This window comes from Myripristis murdjan, chromosome 4 (assembly GCF_902150065.1).
Source record: "Myripristis murdjan chromosome 4, fMyrMur1.1, whole genome shotgun sequence".
Classification (NCBI taxonomy): Eukaryota; Metazoa; Chordata; class Actinopteri; order Holocentriformes; family Holocentridae; genus Myripristis; species Myripristis murdjan.
The window spans coordinates 14,712,513-14,731,399 of NC_043983.1; the positions used below are offsets into that span (position 1 = coordinate 14,712,513).

The following is an 18,887-nucleotide window of genomic DNA, read 5'->3' on the forward strand; positions in this document are numbered from 1 at the left end:
TATACGTGTGTGTGTGTGTGTGTGTGTGTGTGTGTGTGTGTGTGTGTGTGTGTGTGTGTGTGTGTGTGTGTGTGTGTACACTCAGTGGCCACTTTATTAGGTACACCTGCACAATCTAATACAATCAAATACAACTGTTCTGCCATAAGGTTTACTTTTCTGCTGCCTATAATGCTCAGGTTTTCTTTTTGTCACAGTAATAGAGCTGTTCATTCAGTTCAGTGTTTGGCATTGAGCTCATAGTTAGGGCTGCTGTTCTACTGGACTGGATTTTATTGAGAGGCGTTTCCACTATTCTGTCCCCCTCATGTATATAAGTAGGGAGGACAAAAAAACAGAAACACCTCAATATAATGTAGTCCAGTACAAGACCTCAAACCACAACCTCAGATATTTAACACAGAATTAAATTTACACATTCGCCACAATGTCAACAAATACTGAACATTATAAACTTTCTACAGCCGCCAGGCTTTTTTCAGCTGATGAATTTAGCCGCCAACAGTCATTCAGAGCTGTTGCATTGAACTGCATTAGATTGTACAGGTGGTAATGTTTTGGCCCACTGAGGCTATTTATGTTTGTTTTCATTATTATTATTATTATTGTAATTATTATAATTATTATTATTTGTCGTGTGTGCGTAGGGGGGCGGATTGGGTAGTAATAATGACTTATGACTGTGTGGGAAAACAAGGGAGGAGCATACAGTATCAAGTTGAATGTTTTAGCTGTCGAGGCGTGCACCAAGCAAAGCCACACTAGAGTTAAAAGCAAACCTTGTGCTGCCTCCAAGCCACCGCAGTCAACTTGGTCTTCTGACTTCCACTAGGCGATCCAAAATTTGATCTGAAAGCAGTCGTTGGAGGGTGGAAGCTGCGCGATTCCTCCCCCATACTTTTGCCCCTCTTGTCTTCCTCACGTCCAAGTCGAGCAGGAGAACAGGACAGAGGAGGGGAAAGGGCAGAGAAAAGAACCCAAAGAGACAGACAGAGAGAGAGGGAGACCGTGAACAATGTTTTCCTTGGTGTTTCTCATCCTCCTCGTTCCACATGTGTTGTTCTCCTCGACACGTAAGTACCCAACTTGAGAGCTTGTTTGTTGTGGGAGAAGCCGACAGACAGACAGACAGGCAGACAGACAGCGCCAGGTTTAGCACGCTTCTCTCGGGTGAGGACGGCACTAGATGGGAGGTGCGCTCTGCCCCATTAGTCAACAATGTGTCATCTCTGCTTGCAGTGTAGTCCTACCCATGTAGACTGGATTAGGTCACTGCTTCCTAAAGTGGGCCCGTGGCTCCCGTAGCAAAATGAGGATTAGGCGAGTCTAAACAGATAATAAATAGATAACATCCAGTAATTTCACGCTCTGAAGCCAGCAGTAATGCCAGGGAAAGTCTTGGGATCACAGTTTGTTATAGGTTTCACTCACTCACCTGCAATCAGCACACTAGTGATAATAAGTGTTATGTAACTCTGTACTAGATCATCTATGGATATCTTCTGGTGTTGGAGGTTTAAAGCATTTCTGTTTTGGAGTCTTCTGAATAAAGTTTTGGGAACCTTGATTAGGTTGCCAGATCTGGACAGTGGTGCATGCTAATGAGATGAGCAAATTCTCAGATTGTAGTTGAATGTAATTTTAATTGGAACAAACCCAAAGCGAGCAAAGACACAGGTGTTATTGTCTGCCCAATGATGGATTACACTCACAACAAGGCCAATTAGTCATGGGGGTGAGGCGGCTGATGAGATAAATTGAAATAAACCGTGTTCATTATCACTGTTGCATGAGTGAAATGCATAAAACATGCTAGTGTTTCACACATCACCGTGGAGACACTAAACAGGGCAATGCTGTCTCATGATCAGCACTTAGACATTTTTGTGCATGGTGAGAAACAGTGCTATAAATTCAAGGTGTTTGTTGGTCATTTTTATGAGTATTTTACACTTGGCAGTGCAGTACAAGATGGTGAAACTCGGTCACTGAGGCCCTCTGTTCTTACAGAGAAATAGCAGTGCATATTTATTTAAGCACAACTTCCTTCACATCAAATCCTCCTAAGTCCAGTGGAGCTGGAAGCAGCATATTGGCACATATGTTAGAAAGCTTGTCCACCGCCCACCTAGAGCACAGTTAATAAGCCTCTACACATTAACCCTTGTGTCTCCGTGAAGGAGGCAAGCGGAGGAGCCCATTCAGAGACACACAGCCGAGCGCTACTCACAGGCATCAGTCATAAGAGAAACTTTAAAAGGAGCTGAAGAAGGGTAGCGGTGTATGGAAAAGCATTCAGATATTTCACCAACAACCCAGGGTGACCTTTCTAAGTGGTCCTCTTGAGGCACCATAAATCCAGGTCATTACTGGGTCATAAATATGTGCTGCACTCCTGCTCTGTATTGTGGTGCAGCGTTGCTCGACTTCTCCTCAAAAACAAAACACAAAGTTTTCTCGAGTTGGCGAGAAATCCGGACTGAAATGATTTCTTTGTGGAAACATGGCAGTTTTATCTCTCATGCTCCACCGGAAATGTGTTGTTCTCAGCGCTGAAACAAATCAAGCAGCACTGAGACAGATCAGCCCCAGCGCCGCAGATCCTAGTACACTGTTGAAGAGAATCTACTTCTCTGGAAATCACTGGACAAGAGTGTGAGCCAAATCCCTAAAATGTAAAGGAAAATCTAGTTATGTCTTGCTAGGAATCTTCAAAAGTCTGGACAAGCTCTGGTGATCTTAACAGGTCTGTGAACACGAGCTTGACTTTCTGTGTTGTGTGTTTGTGTTTCCACCACCCAGAGGTAGCAGAGATCTTCCCTCAGGATCCTGTCCTGCGTATCGGCTCCAGTCTGACGGCCACGTGCACGCTGAGCTCTGAGACGGGCCTGCATGCCAGCACGCTGTACTGGACTCTGAATGGGAAGCGTTTGGCCAGCAGCACCTATGAGGTGGTGAGCGCCAGCGCCCTGAGCGTCACCCTTCACCGCCTCAACGGCTCCCAGCAGCAGTCTGGAGACAACTTGGTCTGCCATGGGCGAGACGGACACGTCCTGGCCGGCTCCTGCCTCTATGTGGGCAGTAAGTGCTGATACTGCCTCCCTGTGTGTGTGTAACTCTGTGTAGTGTGTAATATGCATCTTAACTGGATGCCCACATCCTGTTTTCACACAGTGAGGAAGACTATACTGGGTCTAGCTCTTTGGCTGTCACAGGCCTGTAGCGTGAGCAGACCAGGATCAGGCTGGTTTGTGCTTTTCCAAATACATAACAAAATATATATTGATATTTTGTGAACTTGAAATTTATAAATTGGTATGTGGATGGAATATAGTGAATATATTCCATCCACATACCAATATAGTCAGATACTGAATGTCTATGATTTGACATACCACCTGGCAAAACTGCTATGGACTTTTTATTCCAGTGGTTTTCAAAGTAGGGTCCAGGGACATACCGGGGTCATTGAGGGGCTTCCAGGGGATCCTCAGCAAAATGAGGAATGGTTTAATTTCACAATAAATAATTTAATTCTCTGGAAATCATAAGTAAAAATGTATGAATGATTATGTTAACGTCATGGTATAATCTCACCACTTTGAATTTCTCAAGTATGACACCTTATACTAAGCTTTCTACATCAGGGTCCTTAGGGCAAAATAATTAGTCAGCTTGTTAACTTAAAAAAAGTTTGAAAACCTATTCTCCATCTATTCTACCAACCATCAAATAAGTTTAAAATAACATCCAAATGTTATGAATATGTAGATGAATTGATTTTGAATTTTGGATCACAACGTCATATAGATCCTTGTAATTCCAGCGTCACAACTTCATGAAACCGACTATTAGGATTATTTTGTGAATATTTGTGGATTGAAATATCATTTATACATACTGTAATATTTCACACATATGCTAACATTTTAACCCCATATCTGTGAGGACAGCTCGTCCCAAACCCCGTCTGATGACCCGAACCTGTGACGTAACTTTAGGTTAGCGCATATACTAACCAATAATCCTGACCTGTAACTCTAAACTGCTGCTTTTCAAAGTTGAGATGAACAAAATGTTCCCCCTTTGGTAGATTTTCTAACCATGTAAGGACACACACATACACACACACGCCGACACACTGTTGTTTAAAGATCCAAGCACTACAGGGTAATGAGAAAATGATCAAATTAATTTGTTCGTTTGCATCAGTAGAACCTCACAGGACCCACAAAGAAAATGTTTGCTGAGAATTTAGCTTTTTTCCCTACATGAAAGCCTTTTTGATTATGATCTGTCTGTTTGTAATGCTTTCAAAGCCTGTTATATGACGACTCTAATCTGCTTTATCTCGGTGTTGGCTTAAAACGCGGGGCCTGATAGAACGAATGCTTTACATAAATGGATGAGAACTTGGCCTTAAGCTGTGCTCTGTTTTAAATGTCAGAATCAAGGTCAGCCGAAGTCTATCTCAATTAAAATCAAATCATTACCAGCTCAATTCTATAACCCAAAAATAACATTAAACACAAGCAAAAATGGAAGTACACAATGCTGATACAAATAGAATAGAATAGAATAGAATAGAATAGAATATTTGCTCTCAACAATTGACATGTTGTGTGAAAACTCTATAACTCCAATTTGGCAGTCCTCTTCCTGTCACTTCAAATGAAGGATAACGTGTTCCTCTGTGGGATGAGAATATCCGCCGACCCTGTGGGTTGATGAAACTTGCAGCGATTACCTCAAAAATACATTGTCAACAAGCTAAAAACACAAGACTGCTTTTCTTAGACCCCGTCTAGTTGACAGTGTGGAGGCTCAAGGTTTTTAGGTTGGTTCGATATTTTATTGCGCATTCCTCATTCATGCGGTATAAGTAAGGACACCGGCTCAGTCCTTCTTCCTGTCGTGATAGAGGAGGCTTTGACAGAGAGGCCCCCTCACTTTTTCAGTGGATTTTATTTATTTATTCATTCATTTTCTCCGCTGCACAGTGCCTCCAGAGAAGCCGGTTAACTTAACCTGTTGGTCCCGAAACACCAAGGACTTGAGCTGCAAGTGGAGCCCGGGGGGCCGAGGTGAAACCTTCATCCGAACCAAATACACCCTCAAGTACAAATTGAGGTGAGAGCCCCAGACCTGCTGCAGCTCACAGGTGATCACCTAACCCACCACCTCCTCCTGCACCACTCAGGTACACTAGAAACACATGTCCACACACAGTAAATCTCCTGAAACACACACTACATCCATGCTGTGACTACATTGTACTCACATGTACAGGCTGATGCTGTGACAGCTCATTATGAAGGTTTCAGATTCGATTTAGTCCAACAACTCAGGCATGAATTGGTAATGTTTTTCTTGTCTAATTTGGTAATAAACTGAACCGCTGAGTCATAATTAGTCTTAATGGTGCTGACTGGCACTTCCACCATGTAAAACGTGATTCACATATGTATCTACACATCCTGAGCATTTTTGCTTATAGGGTCTGCAGTGCTTGTCATACATTTTTGGATGTCATTTTTGAATTTTGGAAAAAAACTTTCAAGACATTTTTTTCTGGTAAACTGCAATTCAGAATGACAAGAAATGTTTCAAGTGCATTAATTGGGTTTGCCCTTAGTCTGGGAAAGGCTAAGGGATCGATCCGAAAATGGCTGCTAAATATTTCACACAAAATGACAAAATTATGACAAAGTAATCAGTTCACTTGAAATTCTGCAGGTTGGTCATAAACATTATTTTAAAGGTATCTACCAAGCTACATATTGATGTGTGAGATTGAAGAAAATACCACCATTTGAACTTGTTGAACTTGTGTTGCATCAATAACAAAGACTCTAATACCCACAGTGCCTTGCAGGACAATCAGTGAACTCTGTCATGCTGTGATAAGCTGCTCATTGCTGCTAGGATCTGTATTTTGTTCACCATGTTGCTTTTGTACTGCTGTTAACTGTAATTATTTTACGTTTTAGAAGCAAACATAAGGCGTTTTGTGAGTGTGCTGTGATTACAGAGTTGCTGTTGTGTCTCGGTGCAGGTGGTATGGGAGAGAGAAGGAGTGTGAAGACTACACCACGGGCCAGCAGCGCTACTCCTGCTACATCCCTCGTGACCTCGCCCTCTTCACCCCGTATGAGATCTGGGTGGAGGCAGCCAATCAGCTGGGCTCAGCCACCTCTGACATCATCACCCTGGACATCCTGGACGTGGGTGAGTAAGTTTACTCGGTGGCACCCAGTAAAATAAGATGCTCTTGCTCGTTTTGCTGCCTCTCTTCTCAGTCTCTTCTCCTCTTCTTTCCTGCAATAACGTGTTGTGTGTCCTGTCCTGCCATATTGCGTCCTGTCCTCTCCTGTCCTGCCATATTGTGTCCTGTCCTTTCCTGTCCTGCCATCTCTTGTAAAGTCCTGTCTTGTGATATTATGTCCTGTCTTGTTCTGTCCTGTGCTGCCAAATCCTGCCCTGTCCTGCCATATTGTGTCCTCTCCTGTCCTCTCCTCTCCTCTCTGGCATATGGCTGACAAATCTCTCCAGGTGCGTGGGACTTTTTTATGATTTTCTCCATCCGTCCATTGCCGTAACTTGTCTTATGGGCTTTGGCTGCAGCCCTAAAAGAGAAACTGTTGTGATGTAAAAATTTAACTGCACATCACATGCTTTGCTAACAGCTTCACGGGTTTCACAATGAGGTGATGATGTGTGAGATATTTCTTAGACTATATAAGAGCCCCAGCCTGCTCTAATAGTCTAGTGTTGTTTCTGCCACATTTTGTTAACCCGTGTTTATAGAGAGAGACGGAGCATCCTCTCCCTGCCTTCAGTTAACAGGCAGCCTGGGTGGGAGGAGGAGCAGGCTGGCAGCGGGCTGGAAGGCACAGAGAGAGAGAGAGAGAGAGAGAGAGAGAGAGAGAGAGAGAGAGAGAGAGAGAGAGAGAGAGAGAGGGGAGATGCTGTATGTATGATGCATGACCAGCCCCCCCCAATAACACAAACAATAAGCTGTGGAATTTTTCCGTTTTGATTTTCCGCCCCCCTCCCCTCCACCAAGCCTCGGGTGAACTTGATAGAACCAATAAAGGACGTCAGTACACAAACAACAACACACACCGGAAATGAAGAGAGTGCAGCGTTTCTCAGGCGGAAAGTTGCAAATGGGAAACACTTTTACAAGACGTTTTAATATGATGGTGTCTCCCCTCGCTCCCTCACCCCACTCTCTCTCTCTCTCTCTCTCTCTCTCTCCCTCTCTCTCTCTCTCTCTCTCTCTCTCCCTCTCTCTCACCCCATCAGCTCCATCAAAGCACTTGATTCTTTGCGAGCTTTATTGCAGTGGAAAAACATGTTTTATTTAATGCGGAGTGTGGGGACAACTGAGGCTCTCCACAGAAAGTATTGGACCAGGGAGGAGAGCAGAACAGAGACTGACCTGATTATCCCAGCTTCACAAAAGCCAGCCAGTCAGTCTAGAGAGAGAGAGAGAGAGAGAGAGAGAGAGAGAGAGAGAGAAAGAGAGAGAGAGAGAGGGGGGGAGATGTTGATTTGAGAGGAGCGAGCCAGGGATGCAGTGGAGGGTAAAACCACCTAAACTCAGTTTGCCCACAAATATTTCTTTCTGAAATGGATTTTTCAAACAAATAATGACATCAGTCAGCTAAATCTGTTTAATGAATATGTCATCTTTTTTCTTGCTGACTTTGTTCTGCAGAAATCATCGGTCTGATATGAAAGTTATAAGAAACTGTCTTCCTAGTGGATTTTCTTGAAAGTTTATGTAATACTGGTGGCTGTTTGCCTCATGGTTTTCTCTAACTGATATTTGATAGTAATTCACTCTCTCTTGGCCTTTTGTTTTGTCTCCACTACACTATGGAAAAGGAGGGAATAAGAAAGAATGAGTGAGAAGAACAGAGGTTTAATATATAAAGACAAATCAACAGGGAAAGCCTTACAGAAAGTAAGATATTACATTATTGATTAACATTGAACTTCCACATTAAGATCTCTCTTCTCTCCATTTTTTTTTTTTTTTAGACAAAAGACAATTTTAAAAAGTTGTTCATCCTGTGTAAATGAAAATGTTGTTGCACTTGGGGAAATTTTTATTTAAGAGTTTTAGAAGGCGGTCCAGCTTTTCAGGAACAAGGCAAAACAGCCGTATTTGTAGACTTATGGAAACACATTTTGACATTATTATATGGGGTTTGGAAGGATTTCATGAGCCCCAAAAAAGGAGGGTTTTCACCTCAGAGACAATATGCTATCCACTAACTTAAACAACAATGTTGCATACATATTTCTCCTGTATCTGCTGGCTGCTGGTTGCAACACTTGACTGAAGCTGCATCAGGCTTATATTGAGTGAAACGTTCAAAGCCAAGGTGCCATTGTTTTATGGCTTCACTATTGCATCAAATAGAAAATATGTCCATGTTTTGTGCATCATGTGCTTCATACACATTTCCCTTTAGTTCAGCATCACATATCTGGTATATTTTGAAACCTTGGAATCACAACTAAAATTTAAATGAAAGTTTTGTGGGTTTCAACAGTGTTTGACTAAGTGGCACTGACAAACCCACTGATAGGACCGACGGGGGTTGAAGAAAAGAAGAATGAAGAAGACAAAGAAGATGAAGAAGAAAGAAAAATCTTGAGTCAGGCAGTGTGTGCAGATGATGTCTGGACAGCAGTGGCCAAGCATTCATCGTCCTCCGCATGTTTTATTCAAGGAGAATGACGAAAGAGTCTGGATTGTAGTCCTTGTCTGCCGTTAGCATTATTGTACAATATTCCTCTGAGGACTCCCCTCTCTCTCTGTCCAGGGGTCATTCAGAGGATGCAAACATACTTAAGTCAGTCCTGATGCCTTAACCATAAGAAAGCAGACCTACTTTGCACACATGCAGTAAAAGTAAGTTAACATCTTGATGTTGTTTTGTGTCTGTACCTGCAGTGACCACCGACCCGCCTGACAACGTGCTGGTGAGTCGAGTCGGGGAGCTGGAGGACCAGCTGACCGTGCGCTGGGCCAGTCCTCCAGCACTCAAAGACTTCCTGTTTCAGGCCAAATATCAGATACGCTACAGACTGGAGGACAGCAGCGAGTGGAAGGTAGACAGAGCAGATACAGACACACATTCAAACACTTACACCCACACACAAGACATACAGGCGACCTCACATACATGTGTTACCTCTGTGGTACATTGGGTGTAAATACTGGAGATGCTTAAGGATTAACAGAGTATTATTAACAGATTATATATATATTACCAGCTACTTCTCATGCATCTCCGGCTTCTTGCTCATGTTGCAACTGTAAAGTAAATCTTACTTGTGTTGAAACCATGGCCGCTAGTGCTCTGCTATATTTTGAAACCTGGCTTTCGTCCAAAACCCAGTAGCAGAGCTTCATACGGTATCGTTTTCATATGGCTCAACTGATGTCTTCTGACCACAGCTGAACATGAGTTTGTCTTTTTCTGCTGTTTATCCAGTTTTAGTTCTTATTTATTTATTGTGTTGTGTTTGTATGCGTATTTGCTTAAATACTGAATCATTTCTGAATGAGGAGCCTGGGCAAATATTATTCAAAACATAATTCAATTCAAAACCTTCAAAACAAGCCACTGTTATCCAGACCACTGACAAAATGAAAACCAAGTGGAGTTAGAAAACACTTTCTGTGCTAGACACATATGAAAAATGAAAAAATACTAAATGAAGAATATCAAGGTCATTCCAGTTGAGCCATTTTGTATTATTTTATGTGTCTCCTCCATACAGATCGAGTATCATTTTCACCCGTCCTTTCTGTCATTGTTCTCCTCCTCTCCCAGGTGGTGGATGACGTTGGGAACCAGACATCTTGTCGTCTGGCAGGCCTTCGGGCCGGGACGGTCTATTTTGTGCAGGTGAGGTGTAACCCAGTGGGCATCTATGGGTCCAGAAAGGCTGGCATCTGGAGCGACTGGAGCCACCCGACCGCAGCCTCAACACCCATCAGTGGTGAGTGGACATGGCCTAGAAACCATTAGAAATTCTCTCAAAGACTTTTGCATGAGTGACGAGATGCAACACATAGGATTTGATGCATAGTTTGTGTAAAATATACGTTTTTTTTAATATAAGACATTGCATTTTGTCGATTGTAACCGAGCAGATACATTTCCCTTCATAGAGGATCACATGTGACTTTTAAATCCTCCCTAAACTTCTGTGACGTGGAGTGTTGAACATTCTTTCTCCTCTAATAACCAACCTTTCTTAGCCAATTAAAGCCAGGAAAACAATGGCCTTATCCCAGATGCAACATCCTGAGCAAAAAAGATCCAAACCGCATGTAACCCCAGAGAAACCAAACATCAATGGGCTAGCTGCCCTGATAGAGATCTCACAACAGAGGATTAAAAGAAATGGCAAAGAGCTGGAGGGACATTTGATAGATTTTTGTCGTTAGCCTTCAAAGATTGGTCCGGCTAAAATGCTGGTTGTCTGTCAGTGGTACACACAGGGCCTATAAAGTTTGAGTGGAAGCAGGTTTGGGAGCATGAGGAGCAGATAATGAGTTACATAGGTTGTGTGGTATTTACTCCCCAGAGGGAGGAAGTCGTTATCAGGCTCTGTTGTTTGCCATAAAGGATTGACTGTGGCAGGCTGTTGGCTTTCAGTAGCTTTTGCTCCCCAGACAGCCCGAGTGTGGCTTGTCAGCTCTACCTTTTAGCAAACGGAGCTGAAAAACACTACTCATATGAAACTATACCTGCTTTAAACACAGTATCTGTTGATTGAAATGGTGTTTGGGAAATCCACATCCCAAGTACATCCTGAACAGTTGCACCTGGCCCAGTGGTGGAAACTAAGCTTTTGAGATGGGTCCACTTTTCAGCAGATTTTCAGTAGATACTTTGCAATCAGAAAAGCATTACATTTCCATTTCCAAAAGCTCTTTGTGCGACTAGTTGAATAACCCAGAGCTGTGATTATGTGAGATATTAATGTCCACATCAATTTATCAAAGAAAGAAAGGAAGGAAATTGTGCCAGTACATTGTGCATCTTTTCCCACAGTGTTACAAAAACACAAGCTTAGTTATGAAGCAATGACATTTATATTCAATACAGAGCTGCGATACACATCGTGTAAGAAAGGAGCTTGAGCTGCTAACTACTTTTGTCTCACTGTTTGAGTTCCTGCCTTTGAAAGAAAGAGAGCAGGAGCTCAATTTATTAAATATAAATCTGTTTCACATTTACACAAAGTAGCAGGAGTGCAACAGAATATGAAGGGCAGTCGGTAAAGTCAGTTTTTCAGCCCGGTGTCCGTACTCTCCTCAAGCACTTTATACAATTTGTCTTTTGTAATGTGCTGTGACAGTTTTTAACCCTGGCTAGAAACCTTTTTTCTTCATTGGGACAATGATGTCAGTTTGATTGATTTTAAGGGCAAATGGCCGGATGTCCTGGTGAAGGGAGATTCACTTTCCAGCCAATCATATCATCAAATCAGCGGCGTGCTTTGAAATGATGAACGACAGATATCAAAACCTTGAAAAGACCATTTGGAACCATGAAACAAAATTACATTTAAATGCACATTTTTCACTCGGCTTCCTGGTTTTATCAAGGGAGACTGATTCTCGGAGAAAAAAGGAAACTTAGCTTCACAAGGATTTTGATTGTTTGGAATCGCTCGGCTGACATAATTTCATTAAAAACCACGTATCTTAATATTTGTCATTAATATTATATTATTAGGCTTGGTACGTTAACTGAAGTATTTCTCATTTTTAAAGATAGATTTTGATGTACAAAATTTACTCTCAGCAATTTGATTCAGTTCAATTCCAACCTTTGTTTAGACAGAGAATATGCACTGAACACAAGCTCTCTTTTTCTTTTTCGAGAGCCCTGCTCACAGTGGTTACATGAGATCAGAGGCAGGGGCAAATGATTATTACAGTTCAACATAAATTGATCACAAGAACATATACACACAAATACATAAGAGCATGAGAAACAATCACAGACTTTAATAGATAGACCAGTAATTCAATTTTAAATTCACCCTACGGGATGATTAAGCTTTGAAGTCCTTTGTGAGTCGTTCCATGTGTACAGTATGAACGTGTGTGAACTTTTGAAAGTGCATTATAAAATGTACTTAGTGCCATTTACGCTGTGTGTAAAACCAAGCCTAGCCTTTCAGATATGCTGAGCGGACACACAGCAGCCCGCACATAACCTATAGCAACATGTCCTGACTGTAACCTTGACGCTCTTCTCTCTCTCTCTCTCTCTCTCTCTCTCTCTCTCTCTCTCTCTCTCTCATCTTTCTTACCTCTCCCCTCCTCCTCCTCCACTCTTCTTTTTTCTCCCCCTTGCCCACCCCTCCCCTCTCCTCCTGCGCTCAGAGCGGCTGCAGAGCGGCTCGTGTGATCCAAAGTCCGGAGAGCAGAACTCCACCCTGCGGCGGGAACTCAAGCAGTTCTTCGGCTGGGTCCGCAAACACGCCTACGGCTGCAGCGGCATGTCAATCAAACTGTACGACCAGTGGAGGGTGTGGCTGCAGAAATCGCACAAAACGCGCAACCAGGTAGGTAAGCAGAATCTCTCTCTTTTCATTATCTCGGCTCTCTGAGTCTGCTTTGTCGAAAATTCCCCCCTTTAACCTTAAGGCCTCACATACACACACACACACACACACACTCTCTGTCACACAAACAACACAGCCTGTCACAACAGCCACTGCTGTGCATATACATTGTGAATTTCTGACCCTGCCTTTGTCCTGCGATGCTTTTATGTTATGCCACAATGTGGTCAACATTTTTAGAAAAACAAAGAGGACTGATTTTTCTTGAACTGGTCTCTGTGAAGCTTCAGTTCATATTTTATGATCAGGTAAATGTGTGGTTTTGACTTTACGGGCCCAGAAGTACGAGCATAGAAGTTGATCTCCTCTCATTTTCTCTTCAGAGTCATGCACTCTTATTTTATTACATATTTTAACGATGCAGGCTTATGATCTTCAGCTGATGGCCACAACAAAGCGAAATGAACATGTAAACGCAATTAACAGCCCACTGTAATGTGTTCCTTTTGTGTTTTGTTTTCTCTTGGCGTGAGGAGCCCCTTTCACAACATAACTCAGGCCAAATGGCATGCAGAGCCACTAGGTCTTGTGTGTGTGTGTGTGTGTGTTTGTATTTATGTGATTGTGTGTAGAGTTCAAATCCTGTAGCCACATCCTCTGCTCAGTCCTTGAACCTACGGAGACTTTTACTCTACCTGACTCAGTTAGCTCAGCAATCTCCAGGCTTTTCTTTCGAGGGGCATATGCTTAAGATGTTGCTTGAATAATGTCTTTGTTCAGCCACCCTGACAGGTTGCCATCGATTAGCCTGAGAGAAAGGTAGCGGGGGAGGAGAGCAAAACACACAGAGAATCAGAAAGGGACGATGCAAAGGATGAGAGAGAGAAAAACGCGAAGGGGTGAAACAGCAGCCAGACAAAGAGCAGTTAGTGTCATCATGGTAATGATTATGCATTACACAGTTTTTTTCCCGTTGACTCCCAGCGTCAACCATCTGTTTTTGCCTTTCAGATTCTACAAGAAGATAATTCATAGCACCCACCGAGCGCCACTGAGGTATTTAATTCAGGAACAGCATCAAGAAACACTGACAGATACGGGCCCCGAGGGTCCCAGTTGTGTGAGAGGTCCAGCCCCCTTGGATGTGGGATATTGCAGAGTTTGGTTATACAGGCTTAACTTAAGTTTACAGGAACCCATGTGGAACAGAGAAGATAACTGAAGTGAGACGACGCAGTGTTTTTCTGTGACTCCGCTGGCCAACCAGGATTAGAATTAAGTGGAAGCCTTCTTTGATCTGATAGCCATATCTCTCCGTTAGAGCTGTATTACACACAGACACACACACACACACACACACGCACACACAAAGATTCAACCCCTCTGTAACTGCACTTCTGCTCTGTAAAGAAAGTACACAACAACTTCTTGGGAACTCCAGTAATATAAGCAAGTCTGGCCGCTTTGATGTCAAACCCTGCAAAGGCATCGCCATGAGAAAAACAAACTGAAGTGCGTTGGCAGAGCACCTGCAGTCAGCCATAACATTACTATAATGCATTCCCAGTTTGGCCTCCTTGTATGGAAATTGTAATATTTTCATAAGGCTCTCCGCTGTTTCTAATAATCTTCTCTATCACAAGTTTAAGTGCTTTGATAAAAATGTCCACACTTGCCTTGTAAACACTAAAGCAGCCAAAACAAATCAGTGCAAGAGTTGTAATGTTATGAAGGGTGGAACCACCGGGGATTCATTTATCAGTCTGTCTACATTTATTGTTGTGGGAAATAATAAGAGTGGAGATCCTTACTGTAAGCGAGCGGGATGTACCACAGTGCAGTCAGGGCTAAATGAATTTGTGGCATTGCCAGTGTATTGATTGCGGGCGGTAAATCAGGCATTTTAGATTGAGTGTTTACTTTGCAAGTGTGTAGCATGTGCTATCATGGCATTTAGATTCAGTTATGTCTAAAGTACAGCAGTGACCATGTTGGTTGGATCAGTAATCGACTCCCAGTGGAATAAGGCCTCACAATCTTTAAAATGTATATACTGTACTGTATCTGAACTGACTATTTGTTGGAAGACAATTTTATATCGCTTATATTTTTATAACACTATATTTAAGGAATCTTGATTTTCTCTTAAGTTATATTCTTTTATCAGTAATGGTTCTGAAAAATATTGTGTATAATGTGTAGAGCAGGAAAGGAACCAAACTTGTCTTGGAATGTGCCTTTATTATTTAAAAATAAAACAAAATAAATACACAGCACTTATTCAGTATACAAAAGACCCGAGCAAGCCTTTTTGGATACATTATTTACAGAAATACTTTACAGATTTTCTCACCCTTTTATCTTTTTTTTCTGTCTCCTTTTTGCTGAGGGATGCATTTATACACACACAGGGACACAGACATAAATACACAAACAGGTACGTGCGCGCGCACACACACACACACACACACGCAGCCTGCATCTGAAAAGCCCCCTGGGTAACAAGAGACTGCAGCAGCGAGCAGGGCGGAGCCAGAGGAGGATCGATAAGTGCAGCTGATGAGTCCTGGATGGAAGTTGCAGCAGAAGGAAGTCAATCTATCAGTGCCTATCTGACGATGTGAGCGGGCGGCGGCTCACCTCCTGGGATTCACACGTCAATCACACTCCTCGGAGTCATACTTAAAGTCCTGCATGATCTCACTCAGAGCCTCTTTGTTCTTGATGATGCTGGACAGGGAAGAGAGACAGACCAAAGAAAACACAAGCTTGAATTTAGTTAGACAAACCCACTGTGCTGTGAACAAGTATGCATTAGAGACAACATGCCTTTACCTCATCCCCCTCCTTTTATCTCTCTGCACAGCGTCAAGTCACCATGAAATGACAAATCACTGCTCAGCCTGTTAGCTACATTCCCATGCCAGTATATTCACCTATTTAACAACCAAAGCAAAAAAGCTTTTCTGTTCTTTCACATCAAAATCTCATTACTTTTCCATCCCTGAAAACTCTATCTTCAGTAGCAATACACTGACATAAATATTTTAACCAATAAAAGCATCACATTTTTCAACAGTCACTCCCCTGCCATTAAAAAAACTGCTTTTTTCTCCTCATCTCCCATCAGGCTACACTACTGAAATATGCCTGTCTGTGTTAAGCCCCAACAACCTTTTTCAACAAGAAATACATCAAATTAAGGAAGCAAGAGACTTCCTTGTGAATACGAGCCACATGTTACTACCATGGTAAGACATGATAGTGTGGTGCATTCGGGGGCAGTGCGTGATCTCTGGGCAGTTTTGGAGTTTGACAGCCAGCAGTGGGAACACACAGCAGCAGGTTGACCCAGTGAGTGAAGGGGTCACCGGGGAGCTAAAGCAGTAAACTGAAGGGTGGTAAAAGCTGCTCTTACTCCTGCCTGATCTCCTGAATCTTCTCTTGACAGCCTTCGTCCTCCGGGTGATCCTGGGCCCGCTGCCTGGCCAGCTGCAGCTTGGCTGTCTGTTGAAAAGGCACATCAGATAAGATATACTATGCAAACCATTCATCACTGCCTGGGAGCGAGAGGAGGGGAGGGATGGACACTGAGACGGTGGCAGCTCTGCATCAGTGTTACCGGAAACGAACGCAGGGATACGGTTGAGTTAACATCAAAAATAAGTTTTTGTTAGGATTTCATTCAAAAGTGTAGCAGCGAAAAGTATGCTGTTGGACACGCCACCGTTTCCCAGCAGATATACGGTATGTGGACCATCCAAGCATGTCGGGCGCGCCAAAGCAATAACATTTTAGCACCAGTCTGACTGACTCAGTCTGTCTGAGCATGAGGAGAGACGCTCGTAGAGGCTGCTGTTTACGAACTGCTGACTTTAAAGGCAAGCATTTGAAAACATTACAGCACAAATGATCTGAGTTTTTTCCTACCTGCCCCCCTTCATACATGCACACACAAACAAACACACACACACACACACACACACACACACACACATATATATAAAGGCATAATGCACACTTCTCACATTAAGCAGATAATAAATAAAAGATGTATAATTCAAATTTGCAAGCATAACAGTATTTGCTGTACTCTAAACATGGCAGTGAAAAATGCCATGGCAATAATTTCTTCAGTGGCACTGGCACTACTTGAAACCAGTGCCCAGTTGTGAAATGCATGCTCTCTACGGGAACTCTGCCCCTCTGTGGTGTAACAGTGTAACTACACCAGAGGTTAACACACAGTCCTGTCATATGCATCAACAACAATTACGAGGTTTAACATCTAAGATGTCAGCAGATAACTACCTTTAGGCTGTCTCATAATTACCTGAATACATTTATATTTATAGTTAGGACAACCACTGCTAACAGTGAATGTGAAACAGGTGCCAAAGTGATATTTACACCAAACAAACAGTTTTAACATGGGCTGTATACGTGACAAGTCAAAGACCTTATTAAACAAATGGTGATATTGCATAGTATGTAATAAAAATGTGTAAATGTTACTTTTCTTATTCATTAGTCTGTTGCTCAGCCTCTAGGCATGTGTTGTAAATATAATATAAATTAAAAACAAAATACACAGGATGCCTCCTACCAGTTCGAGCTTCTGCTTCTCCTTGCTCTGCAGCTTTTCGATGTGCTCAGAGAGGTCTGGCCTGTCGAAGTCCTGGTGCAGCCGCTCCTTGATCTCCAGCACCTCTTTGGAGATGCCGCAGAAGGCCTGTGTTATCTCATGGACCAGCTGCCTGTAGTGCTCAAAGTCATACTGGGGCCCTGTCCTCAAGTAGGCCTCGTGTCCTCTGGAGGGAAGGCAGCAACCAAAACAAAACAATCACAACGAGGAAAACAAAAGCAGGACAGACATCTGAAGACCTACAAATCAGTTTGGTGTGTTTATGTGCCTGGAGGTATGAAGAACCGCAGGTGTCTGGTGAGTTGTGACAGAGGTTTTACAGGTTAAAACTTTATACTCACTCCTCAAAGAGCCTGTAAGTCTCTACTCGCTCTGACTGAAGCACATAAAAGCGCTGGATCAAGGCTTTAAAGTCTGTAGGCACCTGGAAAGATAAATTATATTACAGAAAACCAACATAACGACAACAACAATAATAAAAAATAATAATAATACAAACACTGACAGGCCTAAGTTATGAAGGGGCTGACCAGACTAGCTCTCTAAAACTGATCAGCCTCAGTCTTTTGATTGTATTTTTAACTGACTGAAAACACAAAGCAATACTTTTTTGTTCAGTTACCCAGAGTAACATTTGTACAAAGTACTAAACTTGACTGGTTGTAACTTGTAATCTGAATTCATAAAAAGTAAATAAACTTTAAGTAACAGTACAGTGTATACCATAGGGTCGTGCTCACACTCTTGTGATGATTTTACACTACATTAGTTACCATGTCATGACGTTAGCTAACCCTGATGCAACTTCACCTACAGCAGCTAACGTTAGCTTAGCACACGTGGGATATTAGTCAGATTACACCTCTTTTTGGACTCGAGTTAGCTACAGATTAAAATGTCATACACTTACCATGGTAGTCTCCCGGGAGCTGTTGCCGCAAAGTTTCGAAAGAGAAGCTAAATTATGACAGCAGCATATTTTAACAACAAGACCCGGCTACGGCTTGTTGTTTTCTTCCTGTGCCTGATTCAGCTACCTGTCTAGCTCCTCCCACCCGGAAATGACGCAATGATCAGAACCAGTAATGGATTTTCAAAATAAAAAGGACTCTGCAATAATGATATATACATTTATTGTCACGAAAAGTACAAAAAAGGATGGATTTGGCCAACTACATACTTACATGTTACATAATACATTCTTCAGTTTTGGCACGTATTCACATTGAAAGTGTTCCGTGGCTAGGCTCAAAAAATTAGCGACTATAGGGCCTATAATGAATTTAAGAAGTTAAGGACTTCAATTTCCAATCAATAAGCTGTAATAGTAGTAGTAGTACCACCACCACCAATACTACTACTACTACTACTACTACTACTACTACTACTACTACCACCTATAATAATAATAACAGCAGCTAGACGAAGTGATTGGTAAGTGACACATAGCCTAAAATAATTATTATTGCAACAACAACAATACTACTACTACTACTACTACTACTACTAATAATAATAATAATAATGTAATTTAGATTATTTAAATTTCCATTATTTTTTATTTATTTTTTTTATTTCTTACCAGTGATACATCTCATGGCCGCTGTAATCAAGAGCTCTATCACACTGT

The 18,887-nt window shown here is 42.3% G+C and overlaps 2 protein-coding genes across 2 annotated transcripts; one reads left to right on the forward strand and one right to left on the reverse strand.

Annotated features, from left to right (window-relative positions):
• The first annotated feature begins 795 nt into the window (after positions 1–795).
• crlf1b (cytokine receptor-like factor 1b) lies at positions 796–13,966 on the forward strand. Its single transcript, XM_030050442.1, has 8 exons — positions 796–1,073; positions 2,803–3,081; positions 5,001–5,130; positions 6,056–6,228; positions 8,972–9,129; positions 9,858–10,026; positions 12,431–12,612; positions 13,624–13,966. The coding sequence occupies exons 1-8, from the start codon at positions 1,016–1,018 to the stop codon at positions 13,645–13,647; spliced, it is 1,173 nt and encodes a 390-aa protein (XP_029906302.1). The 5' UTR covers positions 796–1,015; the 3' UTR covers positions 13,648–13,966.
• Positions 13,967–14,833: 867 nt separating this feature from the next.
• rex1bd (required for excision 1-B domain containing) lies at positions 14,834–18,323 on the reverse strand. The gene is made up of 5 exons (XM_030050444.1): positions 18,168–18,323; positions 17,599–17,681; positions 17,219–17,423; positions 16,031–16,119; positions 14,834–15,342 (listed from the first exon to the last, which is right to left on the reverse strand). Exons 1-5 carry the CDS (start codon positions 18,168–18,170, stop codon positions 15,270–15,272), a joined length of 453 nt encoding a protein of 150 aa, XP_029906304.1. The 5' UTR covers positions 18,171–18,323; the 3' UTR covers positions 14,834–15,269.
• Between the last annotated feature and the right edge of the window lie 564 nt (positions 18,324–18,887).